The sequence below is a fragment of the Helobdella robusta genome (genome assembly GCF_000326865.2).
Source record: "Helobdella robusta unplaced genomic scaffold HELROscaffold_24, whole genome shotgun sequence".
NCBI lineage: Eukaryota > Metazoa > Annelida > Clitellata > Rhynchobdellida > Glossiphoniidae > Helobdella > Helobdella robusta.
The window spans coordinates 2,431,545-2,452,729 of record NW_008704261.1 but is presented as its reverse complement, the minus strand read 5'-3'; the positions used below and the strand labels follow the sequence as shown (position 1 = coordinate 2,452,729).

General features: G+C 33.7%; 3 protein-coding genes across 3 annotated transcripts; 2 read left to right on the top strand and 1 right to left on the bottom strand.

Annotated features, from left to right (window-relative positions):
* The first annotated feature begins 234 nt into the window (after positions 1-234).
* Positions 235-3,223, top strand: HELRODRAFT_191774 (hypothetical protein). The gene is made up of 5 exons (XM_009019451.1): positions 235-546; positions 1,099-1,247; positions 1,782-1,849; positions 2,209-2,518; positions 2,959-3,223. Exons 1-5 carry the CDS (start codon positions 528-530, stop codon positions 3,070-3,072), a joined length of 660 nt encoding a protein of 219 aa, XP_009017699.1. The 5' UTR covers positions 235-527; the 3' UTR covers positions 3,073-3,223.
* A 28-nt stretch (positions 3,224-3,251) lies between these two features.
* On the bottom strand, positions 3,252-7,623 carry HELRODRAFT_185589 (hypothetical protein). Its single transcript, XM_009019450.1, is given in 8 exon segments — positions 3,252-3,333; positions 3,350-3,536; positions 3,800-3,871; positions 4,204-4,416; positions 4,956-5,081; positions 5,761-5,840; positions 6,377-6,535; positions 7,327-7,623. The coding sequence occupies 7 exon segments, from the start codon at positions 7,450-7,452 to the stop codon at positions 3,482-3,484; spliced, it is 831 nt and encodes a 276-aa protein (XP_009017698.1). The 5' UTR covers positions 7,453-7,623; the 3' UTR covers positions 3,252-3,333; positions 3,350-3,481.
* Positions 7,624-17,184: 9,561 nt separating this feature from the next.
* HELRODRAFT_172820 (hypothetical protein) lies at positions 17,185-18,753 on the top strand (the record flags this gene model as incomplete). Its single annotated transcript, XM_009019449.1, has 3 exons — positions 17,185-17,352; positions 18,029-18,114; positions 18,651-18,753. 3 exons carry the CDS (start codon positions 17,185-17,187, stop codon positions 18,751-18,753), a joined length of 357 nt encoding a protein of 118 aa, XP_009017697.1.
* Between the last annotated feature and the right edge of the window lie 2,432 nt (positions 18,754-21,185).

Genomic DNA, 21,185 nt, shown 5'->3' with positions numbered 1-21,185 from the left:
TCTGCATTAGCTTTTACAGGCCCTTTTCTCTGAAACTCCCTACCTCCTTCTCTGACTACTCCATCACTTACGAAGTTCAGAGCGGATCTTAAGACCATCTGTTTGCAAAATTTACTGAAGAGCGCTGAGCATCGCGGAAATAGCGCTTTACAAACTAATTAATTGATTGACTGACTGATTGATTGATATTCGTAAGAACATTTTCATTCTATGCTTACATTAAAAAGTGAAGAAGATAAATAAATGAAAGTGGAGGCGGTGCTTTTGAATATGTCTCTTGCGTGCCAGCTTCACTGACTGGCAGGTCGTCAGGTTCGAACGAGTCAGGCAGGTGCCCCACTCTGCTGTTGCACTCGCATTGAGTGAAGCACCACTTTGCAACCGTCCGGTTCTATGTGCTTGTTAAAATTAATGAATTAATAATTTAATATTAATATTATTTTATAAAATATAAATAAATAATATAATACAATTTATTTAATAATTTACTGACGGTATTCAATTATTTAATACTGACGTTCCCCGCTATGACTACAACGAGTGAAAGTTAATTTTTTAAAGTTATTAATAAACTATTATTTTTATTTTATTAAATTAATGTTAATTAATAATTGTTAAATTAGTAATTAATTCATCAATTAAGCAACTATTTCATCAATAAAAAAATAAAATAATTACATTATGAAGGTAGGTGTTGTTGGAAGTCCTACTAACTAGATAGTTTGTATTAATGACCCCTAGTCTTTGATAATACAATATAATTAAATTTTAAAAAAGCATTAAAACAAATACTAAAACAACAAACTAAATAACAAACTGGTGAAATTTATTGAATAAATTTTATTATGTATGATGCTTTGCTAAGTAATAAAATAAAATAACATAACCCAAACATTTTCATAGACCGGGTTCAGTAATTTATAGTATTGAAAGGAAAGTTGACAATAAAATAGACCTTTTTCATTGCACTCTAATGTAAACTAACAAATAAATTTAGAGGTTTATTAATTTATATCAACATTTAAATAACTCTGGATCATTTTTTAATTCTTATAATCATTTCTTTATTTACAATAATATATTCCTCGTTATTTTTAGGCGGTGAATCAAAGTCTTCAAAAAAGAACAAGAAACGAAAGGAAAAGAAGTTGACAGAGTTGAAGGAAGAGCTTAGTAACAAGACCAAACTTCAGAATGAAGCTCTGGAGAGCTTGAAGGTGCAACTGCAAGAAGCTAAAGCAAATAAGGTTGATATATTTTTATTATTGTTGTTGTTATTATCATCATTAATTCAGTTTTAATTATTTTTCAGATTTTTTATTCTTTATAGTGCAGCTCCATGAAATGCAGAGGTGCTGATATGTTATTCTATGTTTGTAAACTATGCACAGCACTTGACTTATGCGTATGATCGTCTTTGAGTTTTGGACAGCATTCGAACAATGCCATCGCGTACTAATAGCAACATGAGACTTTGGCACTTTTGCCAACTGGCACACATACAACAACACGCTCACAGCCGATGTAAATGCAAGTAAATCATATGATGTTCATCAGTTGATCGTGTAAGCAGCTACGCAGAATAATAATAAGCATATTGTTTCATTATTTATACATGTTTCGGTGAGAGTAGTCATTGTTGGACGTGGAACCTTTATCAATAAACAAGATCTCCAATCCAGCAGTTGTGTTCCCATGACTTATTTAACTTGGTCTCTCACATTTTGAAAAAATGATTGTTCACATGTTGATAACGTGGCACTTGTTTGTTAATTTGGCAGAAGTATGCAGAGTCTCAGAAGATAAGAGAGGAAATATGGGTTCTTTCAGATGCCAAAGCTGGTGTCAGGTTCCAAATTTGATCAAACTTTTTTCTGGCCTTTTATTCTAATGTTGTTTCTTCTTTAGTTGTTTTTGTAGGTGTATTAAAATTCTTTGATTTCTGTATTAAATGATTCAAACAACACAACATTATTAGTGGACTCAAACCAAAGGTTCACATGCCCACATCTAATGAATATATAAAAATGTGTGCAAGTAACGAAATAAAAGTTGAGCAATGAACTTTGGAGCAGATGAAACGCTCATTGCACTGGCGAGTGTCTTCATGAGTGGTGACGGTATTCTCAACATTATGACCGCTCATTCAGCAGCTGTCTGAATTGATGGTTTGTGAATGAACCGCCCACCCCACCCATCCAACAACAGAACCAACATTCCGGAGGGAGAGCTTGCACGAATCATGTCATCCGTACACTGCAAGTTCCCTCAATTGAATGACAATGCAAATTCGCGTAGTAGCTCCAACGCCAGCGAGTCCACACCTCAAGTGCCCACCACCAGCACTCCAAACAACAAAGACCACGAACACACAAGCAAGACCGAGACGACGACGACGACGATGATGGTGGTGACTGGAAAAGAGGACAAGAAGATGAAGAAGTTGAGAGAAAAACTCGTTCAGATCGAAAGGCTCAAGAAACGGAGAGATAGAGGGGAAACATTGGAGTTGAATCAAGTGTGTGTTTGTGCGTGCGTGTGTGTGTGTATGTGTTCTTGTCTGTTTCCTTAAAATAATTTTTTTCTTGCTCCTTACACTCTTAACTCTGAATTCTGATAAAAAATCGGATCCTATCAGTTTCCTTATGTATGATTTTTTGAAAAATGAACCCGACCCAATCAACTGCGAGTTGGATCAGCCTGGAATGTTAACTGCTGTTAAATGATGATCCGTGATAAATACTTTTGAAACAACGTTGCCTGAAATCACTATTACCAGCTTAGTCCTGAGAAGTCATTTTACTTATAAGCAAATTTTGTATCCACCATTCCTTAATAAGTTCAATGCTCTGTTTGTTCCACTGCTTAGTTGTACTAATTTTCAACTTTATTTTTATTAGTTATTAATTACGAATTAAGTTTCTTTTTAAACGCTCATCCCACAACACAAACAACCAGCCGTTCATGGAAACTGACAAAAAATTAACATTTCAGATTGAAAAGATCAACAGTGAACCCTCCGTCATTCAAGAAATTAAGGATATTGAAGAAATCTTCGATAAAATGTCATGAAAATTAAATAACAATTATTCATTCACTTATGAATATTTACATTTCATTCTTTCATTCATACCGTCATTCGCACAATTCATTCATTCACTCTGTTCTAACTCATCCATCCATCATTTTGTAATCACGCCTCAGGAGTAAATGACACCAAAATATATTGAAGTGTTTTTATTCATTTTTTTCAAGCGAAATGTTTAGATGACGATAATGATGTCTATAAGGTTAATTAAACAAGATAGGTGATGACATCACCGCTGTTGTTGTTGTAATGATTATGTATATATATATATATATATATCTTATGTAAACAATGAAAGAAAGCAACGTAGCAGAAGAGAGAACTGTCAGATGAATCTCAACACAGTACTGTGTAATAAGACGACGGATGACCAGCACCAGGCCACCGACCACCTCACAGATTGGACCTATCATTGAAGGAGGGCATCTTCAGATGGTCTGGATCGGGCCTGCAGGGGTGTGGAGTTGAACATTCAACTCTCGATCTTTCTTAATTACGTACGGTGCTGTCGTGTTGTAACTCGCTGAAATGTGATGATTTTTCGCAAGGCAGACGTTCTGAGATATTCGCAAACACTCGATTCTATCACCAGCGGAGATGCGTGCAAAACAAACTACAGGACCACGCCATCAGGTCAGTTGCGAATGAATTCAATAATAATAATAAATGAGCAGTGGCTGGTTGTTACTGAAAACATCGAACATCACTTACTCCCACGTCCTTCGGGGGTCCTGCTGATTCGGACCAATGGGATCAAATCGGGCGCCGGGTGGCACTGAACCTCTGTGTGGATGAAGGAACGATACGTGGATGGAGTGGGTGGATGTATGTATGAATGGATTGCTGGATGTGTGTAGAGATAAGTGAATTGTAACTGCTATCACGTTCATTCAATAGCGAATAAAGATAAAATGTTGAGCAGATGGATGCATGCATCGATGGATGAACAACATATTGTAAACAACAAATGCCAACATGTGGTTGGTTAGTGAGGTGAGTGATGCAGGCACAAAGATTTATAATTAGTCCCACTGGGACGATCATTCAGCTGAACATTACATTAACAAAATAGTAAATTTTTCTGAATCCAACAACAGTCAAGAGTATCAACTAACAATGGAATTCTAGAGGGATCGTTATCGTTATCAGGACAAGGCCGTAAAAATGGAGGTGGTGGTGGTGGGTGCATAAAATTCCTGAGTGGGTCAAACAACATGCCACTAGCCCCCCCACTGGTGCACGGGCAGAGAGGGTCGAGGTCACACCTTCCACAAGGGAGGGACACAGCGGTGGCTGAGTTTGAAGGCCGAGACGTCGTTTGAGGTGTGCTGTTCAATGGCGAATGTGTTGTTAATGTTAATGATGAGATGATGGTGTTGTAGTTGATGTTATTGGTGGGATGATGGAGATGACGTTGTGGTTCGCGTCTGTTGTAATGTCTCGTTGTTCAATTCTTCGTAACACTACACAACAAGTATTATTCTTATTGTGAAATAACGTTTTAATATGCTATGTGGTTCAATCTGCTGTAGGCCATATGCAACATACAGCATTAACTACCATTCAATGAATTAATAAATCATCATCCACAGGGGAAGTTAGTGTTAAATGAGCCTAATGTTATGGAAACTTTTTTAAAATAATTTCGCATCATAATCAAATCGCGAACTAAATTATGTTAACTGGAATACACTCCATCAACATCTCACGAAGAATGGAGACCAGTTCTTTTTAATCAAGTCACATTGACTGACAGCCACGATAAATATAAAATAATATTCAAATAACCGAATTGACAATCTGGCACTCCCATCGGCCACTAACTTCCCCCTCCCCACTCTGCGATTGGACAACTCCAGTCATGGACCTTATCACTTCCTCTTCCTGCTTCACCAAGTTCTGCACGGCCACCTCCTTCTTCAGCGGCACGAGGCTCGGACGGATGAGCTGCGTGTCGATCACATCCAACAACGCGTTTGGTCGCTGGAACAAGCTGCATTGTGCAGAAGTTATGATGGCGATGATGGTTATAATAATATGGATGCTGATGATGATAGCGAAAATGATTGATGTACGATGATGCACTTATATGACGATGATAATACTAATGTGATGGGTGTGCCAACTGATGCAACTGACAAAACGTGCTCCAATGATTTTTCACTCTTACTACCAGTGCCACCAGATTGTAATGTGAAAATAAATTAGTCTGAAGAATATGAATGAGATGCCTCCAACTTAACGAGCAGACATTCCTGCTGGCACACAGCTTGCCTTACATCACCTACCTTGCATCGAACCAAACATTTCACAGTAACTTCATTCAACTGTTTACCATCAAGCAGGTTAATTGCAGCAATGGTGATGATGATAGTGGTGATTACAATAATTACAACAATCATTCAACTGTTGACGACCAGCCAATCAATCAACAACTTTCAAAGAAGAAACTATCAAGATGGAACTCTCAATGAGAAAATGAACAAAAGTTGCACACAAAAAGTCATTCAAATAAGATATTTATTCAATGTAAGTTCAGCTAGATCAATCATTAAGTAAAAAATTGAAGAAATAAAAATAATAATTCTTGACCCCAGTGACATAACAGACACATGCATTCCAAACAGCGTGCAAGAAGAACAACATCCCACATAAAACATGATCAGAGGAACCTCTGAAATGACGAGAAGTCATCACTGAAGTACACACTGTACTGCACATCCATGTCCTTCATTGATACATTCTCATTCTTCTGACAGCGCCACATGTTAAATAATTTTTAGAACTTAGAGGTCGGTGCACACATATTTACATTTTTCACCAAATCTCTCTACAATCAACCAAACAATAAACGTTCTTTTGTCCTCTAACCATTAATTGTTTGAAGTAGTCAATCATTAAGTCAATCATGACTGATTTTGTCAGTCATCAATTCATCTATCATAAATAATAAATATTCTCACCATCATCTGAACCAACCATCAATCCGTCATCAACCAATCAGTCATCAGTGAGAGGACCAACCCTAACCCATCATCAATTTGTCAATAAAGTTTTTAGAATCAAAAAGATAACAACTATCAATCAGCCGTCTATATTCGTAAATCAATCAATCAAACATCAATTAATCTATCTATCAATCAATTAACCATCAACCAGTTATCAGCCAGCCACCAATCATCAATCAACCACCAATCAACTAGCTAGCCACCAGCTAGTTACCAACAAGCCAGCCAGCCAACTATCAATCAATCACACACCCAACAATCAATTAATGAAGCAACCAACCAGAAGATGCACAAGAGCAAACTCCTTCATATGAAAGATCTTGAGGAAGAGATAGAACTCCAGTGATGGACTCCAATAGACCAGAGAGCATTTGTACGTGTTTTCATTCCAGGATGGTGGCAACAAATCAGTCAGACGAGTGTCAACTTTCTCGGGGGGCTGGTGTAGGAATGGCAGTGCGGGGATGTGGTGTTATGTGTAGAGGAATTTAATAAGATAACTTTATTTTTCAATTAATAAATCAAGTTAAAACACCGATAAAATTGGAAAGTGGCAGCCTTCTGCACCTGTCCTGTTTATTTGGGATTCGTTTCATTAACATTTATGAGCTCCCTACTGACACACATACAAATGTCATCATTTATCAATATATAAAGTCATAGAGTGTAATCAAACTATGTACAGATAACTGACAAGATTATTCAATTAAGAATAAGCCATCAGGCTTCTCCGATGGATTGTTTATAAGGACTTAATCAAAATTGTATCATTCACCCAAACAAACCCAACCGAAAAATGAATGTTAGCTATTAGGACTCAGTCCACGTTTTAACAAAGCATAACAATAAATAATAAATATATGTACACTTTAACAAAGTGTGGTAAACTTTAAATACATGTTGTTAAAAGTGAGTTAGTGGTTTTCAAAACAAAGTAATGGGTAAAACATTTTCAAATTAAATTAAAAATCAAAATTTTAAAGTATGAAAAAGGTGACTGGTGAGTTTTTCTATATTTTTTATATTCTAATAACTAATTCTTCCATACACCTACTACTTACAGCCTTTCTCACCTTTTATTTTACACATACATTTTTATTTTAGTTTAGCAGACTGTGGTTGCTTGTTTATTTTTATAGACAATGACAATTTACTTACAGTTTTACATTAAGAACCTCAAACTATTCGACCACACGACTTAAATACACCCCAACAGTCATCATCAATCACCTTCTCCCCGAGGGCCACACATTTGAAGCCATGTTGGATGAGCAGGTAGTGCACCGTGGCCACCGTCGCAGTGAAGTGCGAATTTATTTCGCTCTTAATGGCGTGATAAAGAATCTCAAGAGACATTTTTGATTTTTCTTTGTTAAAAGCAACGCAAAAGTTCAATTTAGAAAATGTAAATCTAACTTAGACAAATTATTTTAAATATTTTTGATTTTATTAAATTGTTATTGTTGTTTCGATTTGTTTTTTATTTAATTCAATTACGTAACTAATATTTGCGGTGGCACAAAAGTTCGATGTCTCGAATGCAGATAAGCAGGAAGTATCGAACGTCAAGCCAAACATCCAGCTCTGGGTCATCTATTTCTATTCTATATACACAAATATATGTAATAATAATATGATGGTCATTATTTATATCACACACACACACACACATATATATATATATATATATATATATATATATATATATATTTGTTGACCGCGATATATTCATTCATTTATTTATTTTATTATAGAGCACCAAATAAGTTTAAAATAAACTTGTAGAGAGGTCAACCTAAACTAAGTCATAAATAAACAAAAGTTCAAAAGTTAGAAATTGAGAAAATCCATTTCAGCGTTCAAATGCATTCAAATACTATATCAAAATTTTATAAAAATTTTAACTAGAATGAAATACATTTAGATAATACTTATGAAGTAGTCAAATAATCATTATAATAGCGGACAGACAAAAACACACACGCACCACACACACACACGCACAACACACCCATTCATATTTAAACAACAGCTATATATTAATGCAGTGGTTCTCAACCTGTGGTCCGTGGACCACTGGTGGTCCGCGGCCACCTGCTTGGTGGTCCGCAAGCAGAGTCTGAAATTGCGCTTTTTAAATTAAAAACATACAAAAACAAAAAACAAATATATATTTTTGTCTTTTTTTTAATTTCATTCAATTTCGATCGCTAGAATAGATGGCCGCAGGAAACTAATAATGACAAAATTTTCTTACTATTAATCTGGTTAATTTTGTTTGTTTTAATCGCTAGATAGCACTAAAATTGTTGCAACATATGAAATTCGTTTTAAATTATGTTTACTTTTAATCACACCACCGGAAATCTCACGTCTGCTTGTTGACATTTTAGCATTTCAAGTATTTCAAGTTTAAATTTTGAAGACCTTATAAAAATTATAGTACATGTACAAATAATTAAATTTAAAAAAATAAATGGATAAATTTCTAACCAAAAAAACAAACGAACAAAATCAAAACGATGATAGTTCCTCTGAATCGAGTGGCTGTGAAACAACTGAAGTTCTCAGAAAAAAAAGACGAACAACCGTACGACGATGTGATGAAAAATACTTGCGTTTTGGATTTATATGTGTCACAGTAAATGATCAACCTAAACCACAGTGTGTAATATGCTCACAAACTCTTTCAAATGAAGCAATGAAACCTGCAAAACTCCAAAGACATCTTAAAACTAATCACCCTGATTGCTCAGAAAAACCACTTGAATATTTTATACGTAAGAAGGAATGCATCTCAAAAGCAACAAAAGTCAACGAGAAAGCTTTAAGAGCATCATTCTTAGTGGCTATTCAAATTGCAAAAGCGAGAAAACCACACACAATTGCCGAGACTCTAATAATGCCTGCTGCTATAGATATGTGTCGAGAAATATTTGGCGAAGCCATAGCAAGTAAACTAAAAACAATTCCAGTTTCAAATGACACAATTCAACGACGTATTACTTTGGCAGCAGGTGATGTTAAAGAACAATTAATTTCCAGTCTACAAGATTGTAAAAAATTTGCAATTCAATTGGATGAATCGACAGATGTGTCTGGCCAGGCACAATTAATGGCTTATGTGAGATATATTTGGGTGGATGAAGTTGAAGAAGATTTGTTGTTTTGTAAAACTTGCCCGGGTCATACAACAAGCGCAGAACTTTTTGCAATCCTTGATAATTTCATGACATTCTATGGCATCGAATGGCAATGGTGTGTTGGAGTGTGCACTGATGGTGCAGCAGCAATGACAGGAAGACAAACTGGCTTGTGGGAACGTGTACGTGAAAATGTGCCAACTGCCAAATTTACTCACTGTATGATTCATAGGGAAAGTCTTGCATGTAAAAAAATGAGTGCCGAGTTAAAGTCTATTTTTAATCAGGCTATAAAAATTGTTAATTTCATCAAGACACGTCCACTGAATTCTCGCCTCTTTGCTGCCTTGTGTTTAGATATGGAGCTGGAACATGAACAGTTACTGATGTATACTGAAGTTCGCTGGTTATCGAGGGGGAAAGTTTTTAACAGACTCTATGAATTGCGTGATGCTTTGAAAAAGTTTCTTGAAAAAAAAAATCCCCAACTTGCAGCTTATTTGTAAAATAAAATTATTTTACCTTTTGCTTGAAAGACTCAAATGTAGATCATCTTCAACATCAAGTCGTGAACGATATTTTGTCTTAATTGAAACTAGTGCAGAGAATCCACATTCACAAGGATATGATGTCGCAAAAGGTATAATAATTTTAAAAGCTTGCTCGGACAGTTCTGGATATTCATGTGAAACTTGAATCCAAAACTTCATCAAGCTCACTGTTTTTTGGAAAATTTTCAATGTAGAATCACTGGTGAGGTCAATGAATTGGTTTAATTCTGATGTTGGCAGATTTAATGAATCAGCTTTTACAAAAAACGGACTGGATACCCACAAAAAATTCTGAATGTTTATATCACCAAAGTAGATGTGGAATTGATCCAGCAATGATTGAATATGTCCAGAAATTAAATTTATCAATTTTGTTTTATCAATCTCAGCATTTTCTGGTTTCTCAGTAAATTCGTGTAATTGATCAAACATGTCAAAGTTACCTTCCAATATTTTTGGCTTCCAAAGATCAAGTTTTCTAATAAAAGCCGATACTTTATCACTGAGCGTGATTAAGTTTGTCTGTTTCCCTTGCATAGATGAATTCAGTTTATTTAGCTGTTCAAAAATATCAGCCAAATAAGCCAGAGTAGCAACCCATGAATTGTCATTCAAATAAGCTGCAAGTTGGGGATTTTTTTTTTCAAGAAACTCTTTCAAAGCATCACGCAATTCATAGAGTCTGTTAAAAACTTTCCCCCTCGATAACCAGCAAACTTCAGTATACATCAGTAACTGTTCATGTTCCAGCTCCATATCTAAACACAAGGCAGCAAAGGCAGCAAAGAGGCGAAAATTCAGTGGACGTGTCTTGATGAAATTAACAATTTTTATAGCCTGATTAAAAATAGACTTTAACTCGGCACTCATTTTTTTTACATGCAAGACTTTCCCTATGAATCATACAGTGAGTAAATTTGGCAGTTGGCACATCATATCTTTGTGAATGTGGATTCTCTGCATTAGTTTCAATTAAGACAAAATATCGTTCAAAACACACAATTTTCAGTGGTGGTCCGCAACTGAGACAGGAACTTTATAAGTGGTCCACGTCACTGAAAAGGTTGAGAGCCGCTGTATTAATGTATATAAATCGTTAGATGGTGGTGTCGGGGTGGAGTAAGCAAAGCTGAGATCGCAATCTTTTTTTAAAGAGTTGCTTGTTTGTTATGTTATGAATGGCATGGGGCACAAATAATTTCTAAATTTTAGGGCCAGTTGTTTTTAAACTTGTAGAGATGAGTTAAAGGCGAGTTTTTACTGAGTTAAAGATAGTAAGTAGTGTGTCTAGCTTTGAGAGTTTGAACAGATTCACTGAGTATAAAAGTTGGGGAAAAAAATGAAGGAAGTAAATTATTTAAAAACTTGAAAACAAAAATAGCTGTAAAATAAACGTATAAACAACTAATCGACGAAATATTATGTTTTATAAAAAAAAGCTAGTAGGAGAGAAAGGGTTCAAGTTGAAGATTAAGCGTTTAGCTCTTTTTTGTGACAATATCGTACAATGAAGATGGATTTTTGGTGAGTTACCCCAAACGGTTATGCAGGTTACATGTACATGTATATATATATATATATATATATATATATATATATATATATATATATATATATATATATATATATATATATATATATATATATATATATATATATATATATATATATATATATATATATATATATATATATATATATATATATATATATATATATATATATATATATATATATATATATATATATATATATATATATATATATATTACAATATTCTATAAATTCTACCGAAACTGGCAAATAGGACGGCAAGTGGGGAACCCATAGCGACACCATCGATTTGCTTGTAAAGTTTGCCTGTGGGGCTGTGGAATTGTGCTTCGGTAGTGCAAATTTGAAGAAGGGACTTCAGTTATGCTTTCGGTATGCTCAATGGAACCATATCTGAGTGGTAAACGGTGTTGATAATTATGTCAATTGTATCATGAATTGGTACATTTGTGAATAATGATTCATCATCCAGAGAGGCAATAAATTTGGATGGTTTATTAATGCTGAGGAGATTAATAAACTCACGGGAAGATTGTAGTGTGTAATTGTTTGGAATATATGGGGTTAAAATTTTGTTCAAGAATTTTGCAACAGGGTATGTGACGGTTGTAATTTGGCCAATAATTGGTCGGATGGGATGATTATTCTTATGCGTTTTTGTATTCCCATATAAGTAGCCAGGAGAGTATTCGCCTATAAGTGATGGAAGTTTGTCGTCAGTGATGTGCTTTTTTTATTTTCTTAATTATTGTGTTTAGTTTAATTTTTAGTTGAGGAGTGGGATCTTTTTTGATTACTTGGAACTTTTTTGTATCTTTGAGAACATCATTGAGTTTTTCATGATAATCGGCTCGGCCAATAATGACATATTGTGCAGATTTATCTGCACGTCGTATTACGATATCTTTATTTTCCCTTAATTGTTTCGCCGCATCTTTCATCTCGTCAGTGAGTAGCTTGCTTTGAAAACTACCGTGTTGTTTCTTAGCTTCAGCTTGAAGCTCAATGGCAACAGAGGGGTTAACACTTATTTTACTTTGACGTTCAGCGTCGTTTATAGACATCATTAGCTTTTCAATCTCAATGATTTTCTCAATTTTGTTGGGTTTTTTAGATAGTGGCAGTTTAAACCCAAGTTTAAGAACGCTTTTTGCTTGTCTGTAAGTATGTGGTGGCTAAGATTGATGAATCTATCTTTCATAACATTTACTCGAAGTTCTGCGACCAACCGACTTAATCTAACAATCGAACAAGATCGCGAGCAGGGACTGCTCCATCTCTCTCGAGAATTAGAAGTTAAAAAGAATGTAGTTCGAGACTTGTCGAATCAGCTCACTAATTTGTTGAATCAATGGGATCATCGTGATGTTGATTGCAATGTCAAGAATGAACTAAGCCTATGCCAGAAGGAATTTATAAATGCATATATGCAGCATGAATTCGGATAATAAGTTTATTTTGATTTTTAATAAACTAAACGTTCTCCAAAAAACTTTAGTGACAAAAATCGAAAAAACGAACTACAAACATATTAACGCCAAACATTCGGTAGAATTTATAGAATATTGTAATATATGTATTTCACCAGAGGGCATAATCATAAATTATGTTCATGTATAGCCAGAAAAGATTGCAGAAAATATTACTTTTCAAATCGAGTGGTTAAACCATGGAGCGAGTTGCCGGAAGAAGTGGTGAACGCGCCTTCTGTAAATGCCTTCAAAGTGTTGTTAGATTCTTACTATGGTGACAGAGTGTTTGACATAGTTTGATTTTGTTGAATTTTAATTTTAATTTATCATTTGAACTATTTTTCGTTTTCGTTCACAGATTTGAAATTTTATGCTTATTTGAATGTCTTTTGTTAATAATTTAATTTGAACGTTTTTTACTAGATTAGGACTTTATCGATTCGGTTTGAACTTTGCTATGATTATTCTGAATTATTCGAGATCACGATCATTTTAACTGTTGGCAAGGGGTTCGCCCAAGCCGTTTTTCTTAAATAAATAAATATATATATATAAATAAATATATATATATATATATAAATATATATATATTATACATTATATAATATATATATATATATATATATAGATACAAAATATTTAGAATAAATAATATGCTGGTCAAAGACCAAATTCTTGACAATTGAAATAAATTTCACCGATTTATTAGTGTTTATCAGCTTAAATTCAAATTTTTCAATTTGCCTTAGTAAATTTATATCAACAAAATTAAGTAGGTTAAAAATTGAAACTTTATTTCTATTAACAAACGTTTCATTAAAGTTACTGCAGATGGATCAATTCGACGTTAAACCGTCATCGTCAGTGCATTATTTATTGATTCAGAATTATTACAAATAAATTTCAAAAGGGAACACAGAATTTTTATGAAAAATTTTAACAGCAAAAAACTTAAATAATTTTAATAAATATATATATATATATATATAATAATAATAATAATGGATATATACATGTATATATATATATATATATATATATATATATATATATATATTTTGTAAACAATTAAAGTTGCTGCTTTTTAAGCAGCATTTCGGTTCTTGTAATTAAATGTGATTATGAAAATGAAATTTTTTTTTTTTGTTTTTTTTTTATATTTTATGTTCTTTATTAGTCAGTACTATCATTATGTTGTTTTAATTCTTGTGTCGGTTAATAATTCGTTGTGAGGCTTGTTGATTATTGCGTTGAATTTTTGTACATAACTAGTAACCTGTGTCGATAAATCCTAAAAATCGTCATTTGAATTAGTATTACTTCTTTTTGGTCATCTATTTATTTATTGATTTTGTGTTAAATATATGTGTGTTCTGACATTTAACTGAGTGGCAATCAACTTTCTTTCTTTTGTCTTATTTATTTTTTCTTGCACTTATTGTAGGCGCTTTTGAGATTTTATTAAAAAGCGATTTATAAATTTTCATTTAATAATATATATATATATATATATATATATATTTATATATTACATAGAATAATAATGAAAAAATTCATCTGTTGAACAAACAACAAACGATTGATTAAGATTTTCACCGTCCTTAGCAGATTAAAATACATATATGAAAAAGTAACCGGTTAACAATTTCTTTTACAATTCTCACTTGCGTGTTTCTCGAATGTAGGTATCGACAACAACACGCAGCACGTATGAATGCGTGTGAATCCATGCATCACGCATTGCATGTAATGTAACAAGCGAAATTTTTAGCATTTGAACCTAATTATTTATAATTTGAATGAACGACTGTCTGGGCCCGGAAGATAATGATTAAAATAAAACCGAGGTTGTCATTCCTTTTTTGATCGCTGCAACTGCAGCTGCAGTTTCATGTACTTCAACCGCTACACCATTGAGCCGTTCAGATGTCATAGAATTCTAGCGAAAATTCTTAGTAATAAAGTTTAAAAACCTTGATATAGAATTACATTCTCAAAAAATAAATGATGGTTTAAAAAGATTAAAGGTCAGAAGAATCAACAACGCATGGTGGTAAACGATACACGACAAAAAATGTTATCGTCAGGTGGGGATCTTCTTGCCATACTCGAACCCACCCGTTCACTGCACGCACTGCGAAACAGGACCGGGTGTCTTTAACTAATGAGAAGAACACGAGTTCAGTCCAAAGTTTCATAAACTTGACGCATATTAAAAAGTGAGAAGAGAAAAAGTTGTTTGCGCTTGTTTTAAAAATCACACTGGTCGACCTTAAAGCGTCAAACGTCGTCATTACGTTCCACTACAATCACTTTGAACATCCTCTTGCAATTCATAACTGTATGACATCATCCGTAAACAAAATCGAAATGCACAAAACTTTTTAAACGAATGATAGGGGCTGGTCATCATGAGCGAAGGACCCGCCATGTGATACGTCCATGCTCCAAAGAGGCCAACAGTCGTTTCATAAATTGCTTTGCATTCACATTTTGTTGAATTTTGTTTAAGCTCTCTATAAGTTTTATTAATTTATCTAGAAATCAAATGAAACAACTTGTACAGAAGTACAGAGCTGTTAAATACTGATCATTGTTAAAATTTATCGATTTCGTGCTAAACGAGTCCCATTACGTTTGTAAACAAAAATGAAATGTTTTCCAGTTTTGGAAGGTCGTCAAATAACTATTTTTCAACTGAAACAGTGAGATGGTTCGATGGTCATGGACGCCTGTCTGGTCCCACGTTTCAATGACTGCGCTCAATTGCAAAAAAATCTCTGTTTATTAATTATATCGAATGTTTAGAATGACATTCGTTGTGTGTGATACTTCTGAATAATGCAATAAGAAAAAGTAACAACTTTTAGAATACATGAAGATGAACTACTCTGCGAATTTAATGGCTGAAATTGTAGAGACAAGCTTAAATTAGAATCTACCTCTAGCGTTAACATTTCCACATTTTATTTTGAGGCTAGGTTACCTCGTTGTAATGCTGTCTTTACAAAATTCAATTTTTTTAATGAAATATTGTGCAAAATTTCATGAAAACTTACAAACGGCGCTGAAACAAAAAAAAACTACGTGTTGTTTAACAGCGTAACGTTTTAACGAGTGCATGTTCAGTGCATCGGCAGGTAGACTTTCGATTTCTCATTAGAAAGATCAGTTTTTCTTTAATTTTTAAAAATTTGTTTTTTACTGTCTTTGTTTTTTGAAGCATGTTTCTTCTTTCTAATTAACTGCATTTGATGTTTTTTGTTTGAAGTTAGAAGCATATCAGATTAACGTTAATTAGGTAAAATAATAACCTTCATAATCATAAATGACTTTTTTATATTTACTTTCTACCATGAAAAGGAAAATGCATTTATTATGAAATATTCTTACTTATGTTATTTGATCTTTTTTAGTTAATGGCAACACTGAAAACAAGTTTCTGAAATGGGCAAATCTTTGAAAGTAAGAAACCACTACCTACATCACAATCGTTTTTTCAACTCGTCATTGAGAGATGCATAAAAAATTCCAAACTTTTGAGCGTTTAGCTTTATCTGATTGCGAGTTGAAGCCTTAAATACAAGTGGATCTTTTTGAAACATGCTGTTATAACCGCTGGAATCACTAAATTGCGTTATAAAATTTGTTATCTTAATTATTGCCATTTTTGCTATATTTTTAACTTTTGGATTGTAAACCATAGAGGATTGTAAAGAGATATCGAATATTCTTATTGTAAAAATCTACCTAGTGGCTATATAAAGTCAGGCAGACAGGTCTTTGAAGCGAAGTTGTAATTGTGATTTATGTAGCTACAAGTGTTTCTATTATTATTGTTGATATTCAAATAAACGTTCAACAAAGTTTGCGTTTGAAGCAGTTGTGTTTATCTATCGAAAATTTTTAACCTTCGGAATAACGATCACTTGACGACCGTTGAAAGCTACAACACTGATGTTGAAAATATAGAGATCTTTAAAGTTATAACATTGGCGTTTGGTAGTAACGAGCGTTAAAAATTACAACAGAAGTAACATTTTTGATAGCTTGAAATATTTTTTGCAATAAAGTATGCCTGCAATAAAAGAACTCGATATAATTAATCTCAGGAAGGAACTACGTAAACGTAACCTCGACTCGAAGAGTTTAATTTGCCGGATCCTGTGGAACAATAGCTTGCTGAAATGAATAGAAGATTTGATCAACAAAACAACAAGATTGATGAACAGGCAACCGAATAAAAAAAATGTTAGTCACGATGAAATCACAGGTAACTGAAATTTTAGAAAGACTAAAAAGGCTAACAACAAGATATAACAACAATCAATAAACTTTAAGACGTAATTAAAAGAAGAAATTGATAAAATGGACAAGAAGCTGAACCAGAAAATAGACCAGAAAACGGACGAATCAAACGAAAAAATTGACGAATTGGTACAAAAGCCCCGGCAAGAAATAGAAAGCATTACCCGTGAAATAAAAACAAAAGAAAGAAGCACCATACATAGGTACGTTCCCACCAAGTCAATAAAAGTAACAACATTTGACAGTGCCACGCTCTGAGAGAGCTATCAGACTCAGTTTGATGCAGCAGCACCCAACTACGAGTAGAGCGCAAGAGAACAAGCGGCAGCATTGGTGTTAGCACTAAGAAGCTCCGCTTTAGAGGTATTACAGTCTCTTTCTGCCAAGGACCATGACAACTTCAAGATTTTAACTGACGCGTTAGACCGACGCTATGGAAAAAAATATACGGAAGACCTCTACTTAACATAGCTCGACCACCGTATGTAGAAACAAATGGAAACTGTTGAACAACTAGCACAAGACATAGAGAGACTGACCCTGCTAGCGCACCCAACAGGTACTTTAGAATTCATGGACAGAACGGCAACAAAAGCGTTTATTTAAGTTCTACAAATTCAGATATGAGATATGACTTCACAATATAAAAAATAAAAGCACTTAAAGAAGTTCTGGAGCAGTATAGACACTGGAATCAGCAAAACTGATGTTGAAGAAAGAATACAGTAAATTCACGAAGAGAATGAGTGTCGGAGGATTGTTTCAACAATGGGAGACTACAAACCACTGTAGTCTCTTACAGCGGTTTGTAGTCTGGAACTGGGAAAAAAGGGCATATCAGGAAATATTGTAAGAAACCCCAGAAAAGTCACGCTATTGAGGGAACAATACGGAAAAAACCAAGATTCAAAGAGTTGCCAGCCCCAAGTTTGGAACGTCTGCAGCTAACAGGTCGAAAAAAGTAGTAAAAGCCAACTTTGCAGAGCTCAGGTTAGCTGGGAGAACAAAGATGCATCGTGACCGAGGTGACCTTTGGGTGGAAGGAAAAATAGATGTACGGAAAAGAGTAAAATACGGTACGACCTCAAAAGCGGTAGCTCAGTGTTTTACAAAAATGACTTCATCTAACCGTACAACCCACGGCGTTGCCCAAAACTTCAAAAAAATTGAGAAGGTGCGATCAAGAAAAAAATGGACAAAGATAAAAGTTGTCCACTTGAATAGATTATCCCCTATTCATCAGAATAAAGAAATAACGCCTATTAGTATTATTAGTCTTAGTATTAATATACGCTTTTTTAAATTGTTATCTCAAAAGCGTTAGGGATCCATGTCTATGTTAGGGACTAACAGGCTAAGATTGGGGTAATGTTATAACCATTGAAATGATCAAATTGCGCTATATTATTTATTAACATAATTATTGTTATCTTTGCTACATTTGTAATTTGTAATCTTTAGATTGTAAGCCATAGAGGATTGTAAAAAGATATCGAATTTTTTGATTGTAAAAATCTACCATAAAGGCTATATAAGGAGAGCGAGGAGACAGACAGGTTTCCGAAAGAGGTTTCCAGCAAAGGTTGGAAGCGAAGTTGTAATTGTGATCTATGTAGTTACCTAGATTAGTTATTACTGTTGGCATTCAAATAAAAGTTCAACAAACTTTGCGTTTGAAGCAGATGTGTTCACCTATCGGAAATCTTGAACCTACTGAATAACGAACCTTTGACGATCGTTGAAAGCTACAACTCTGGTGTTTGAAATATAGAGATATTTGAAGTTATAACATTGGTGTTAGTAGTAACGAACTTTAAAGGTTACAACAATACAGAAGAAATAGGAGCAAGCACTGGTTTGGCTAGATAAATTCAAGTTGTGTTTGTATTGTGTCTCTATTGTTTATTATTGCATTTAAAGTAGATAGATCGGGTTTAAAATTTATGTGCTAATATTTGTGTAGTTATGTGAGCTTCTTTGTTACAAAAAATATAAATCTAATAAATAAGAAATATTAATCCCTTCAAAAGTAAAGCCTGCAAAATTAACATAAAAATATTTCGTACAGCATTATTCGATTTAAAACTGGCTTCTCAGGTGAATTAATGCAAAATATTATTAACAAATTGAAATTTTCAAGTTATTTCTAATAAAAATTATCTATTCCTTGTCTACGGCTGTTGTTTTATTAACATTATCTCCGCTGTTAAGAGATTGGTGCAATGATTACTTATAATAATTTTCTTTTCACAAATCAATAATATTGATATCATATTTTAATTTTTAAAACAAACGTTTTGAAGAAATGTGAATAATTTTTTAAAAAGATTAAAAAAATCAACGATTAGAAAAATTTTCAAGTTTTTTGAGCCATGCTGAAAATCAGTTTGTAGAACTGCGCATGATAACAATAAACAATTTGATCAGTTTCAAGCATAACCAGCATCAAGAAAGCTCCAGCCAGTGTTGCTGACAATTAGATTGCTCTGTGCATACCCAACCACGTGTTTGTTCAGTTCGCAGACTGCCTTGTTTAGCTGATAGTTAACAGAGTCACATCTGTCGATGATGCATCTCATCAAACATTTCGAAATGGAACTTTCAGATACCGTTTTAAAAGTATATCCAGTCAATCGATAATTCAAATAACTTTTCCAAACCTTGGCTATAATTAATAATAATACATTTTCAGCAATTTATTAAAAAACTTAAAAACTTTACAGTTTGGGTCTTTAGCAGCATAAACTTCGATCTCACAGATGGTGAACAGTCCTGGTCCATTGGCCGGTTGTTGGGCGATGACGTATCGATGAGATCCGAGGTTGGCGTTGCATTTCACTGAATGTTTGGCACTGACAGCTACTTCGAACTTATACTGACCACACAGAGGGTAGGTACCTCTGATGATGTTTGCGCCTGAAAATACGCTGTCTACCGAACTGAGTCCAATTAGAAAGTAACTCATTCGTTCAGCTGTTATAAAAATCCAAAAATTTCAAGTAAAAATTTGAATTTTTACATGTTTTTTTTGTTTAAAAAACTATGAATTATAAAACTGAACATACGAGCGCCATCTCTACTAAACAAATCGACGTGATCCACGTAATAATATTTCTGAAGGTTGACGACGAGCCAATTGGGACCCCCGGGAGAATCACCTCCGTGGAAACAATGCCAATGTAAAAACTCGGGATCTGAGTCTCCATCAACAGCTAAATTGGGAACAGGAGACTCGAGAGTTACGCTGTACACTGAACTGCTTAGTGCAGGCTTTTTGAGAGCCAAATTTTGAGAAGATGAATTCTTGAGATACGCCACAGTTGATACTGAAAATTTTTAAAGTTGCTTTTTGTTAATGGAAATAAAATTTTTCAAAAATGCAAAAAATTTTATCTTACAGAAAATTAAAATAGTAAAGGACGGACAATTGGATTTCTTCAACATTCCAATAAATTAAAAATGGAATACAATAATAAAACATAATACAACAAATTCAAATTTTTTGTCGGTCGTTTGTAAATATATATATATATATATATATATATATATGTATATATGTATATATGTATATATATATATATATGGAATGAGACCATATTTTATACTGTTTTTATATATATATATATATATATATTTTATTTTAGACCATATTTTATACAGTATATATATACTTTATAAAGTATGATCTCCTTCCAATATATATATATATATATAAGGAACGAATTTTAAATATATATATATATATATATGTGTGTGATTTTTATTAATAATTTTTACAATATTTTATAAATTCTACCGAATACATTCCTTTTAACTTCTAATTCTCAAGAGAGACAAAGCAGTCGTTGCTCGCGATCTTGTTCGATTGTTAGATTAAGTCGGTTTGTCGCAGAACATCGGTAGAATTTATAGTATATTGTTAAAATATATATATATATGTGTGTATGTGTGTTTTTTGTGTGTTTGTGTGTGCGTGTTGTGTGTGTGTGCGTGTGTGTGTGTGTGTGTGGGTGGGTGTGTGTGTGTGTGTGTGTGTGTGTGTGTGTGTGTGTGTGTGTGTG

What these genes read in the sequence shown, in the direction of transcription:
- HELRODRAFT_191774 (XM_009019451.1), top strand. An exon ending in AAGAAGCTAAAGCAAATAAG is followed by an intron (nt 1,248 to 1,781) that starts GTTGATATATTT and finishes TTAATTTGGCAG; the next exon opens with AAGTATGCAGAGTCTCAGAA. An exon ending in AAACATTGGAGTTGAATCAA is followed by an intron (nt 2,519 to 2,958) that starts GTGTGTGTTTGT and finishes ACAAACAACCAG; the next exon opens with CCGTTCATGGAAACTGACAA.
- HELRODRAFT_185589 (XM_009019450.1), bottom strand. Translation starts at nt 7,452, where the DNA reads ATGTCTCTTGAGATTCTTTATCACGCCATTAAGAGCGAAATAAATTCG. An exon ending in GTGTGGCCCTCGGGGAGAAG is followed by an intron (nt 6,536 to 7,326) that starts GTGATTGATGAT and finishes TTCCTACACCAG; the next exon opens with CCCCCCGAGAAAGTTGACAC. An exon ending in TTGCTCTTGTGCATCTTCTG is followed by an intron (nt 5,841 to 6,376) that starts GTTGGTTGCTTC and finishes TGGCGCTGTCAG; the next exon opens with AAGAATGAGAATGTATCAAT.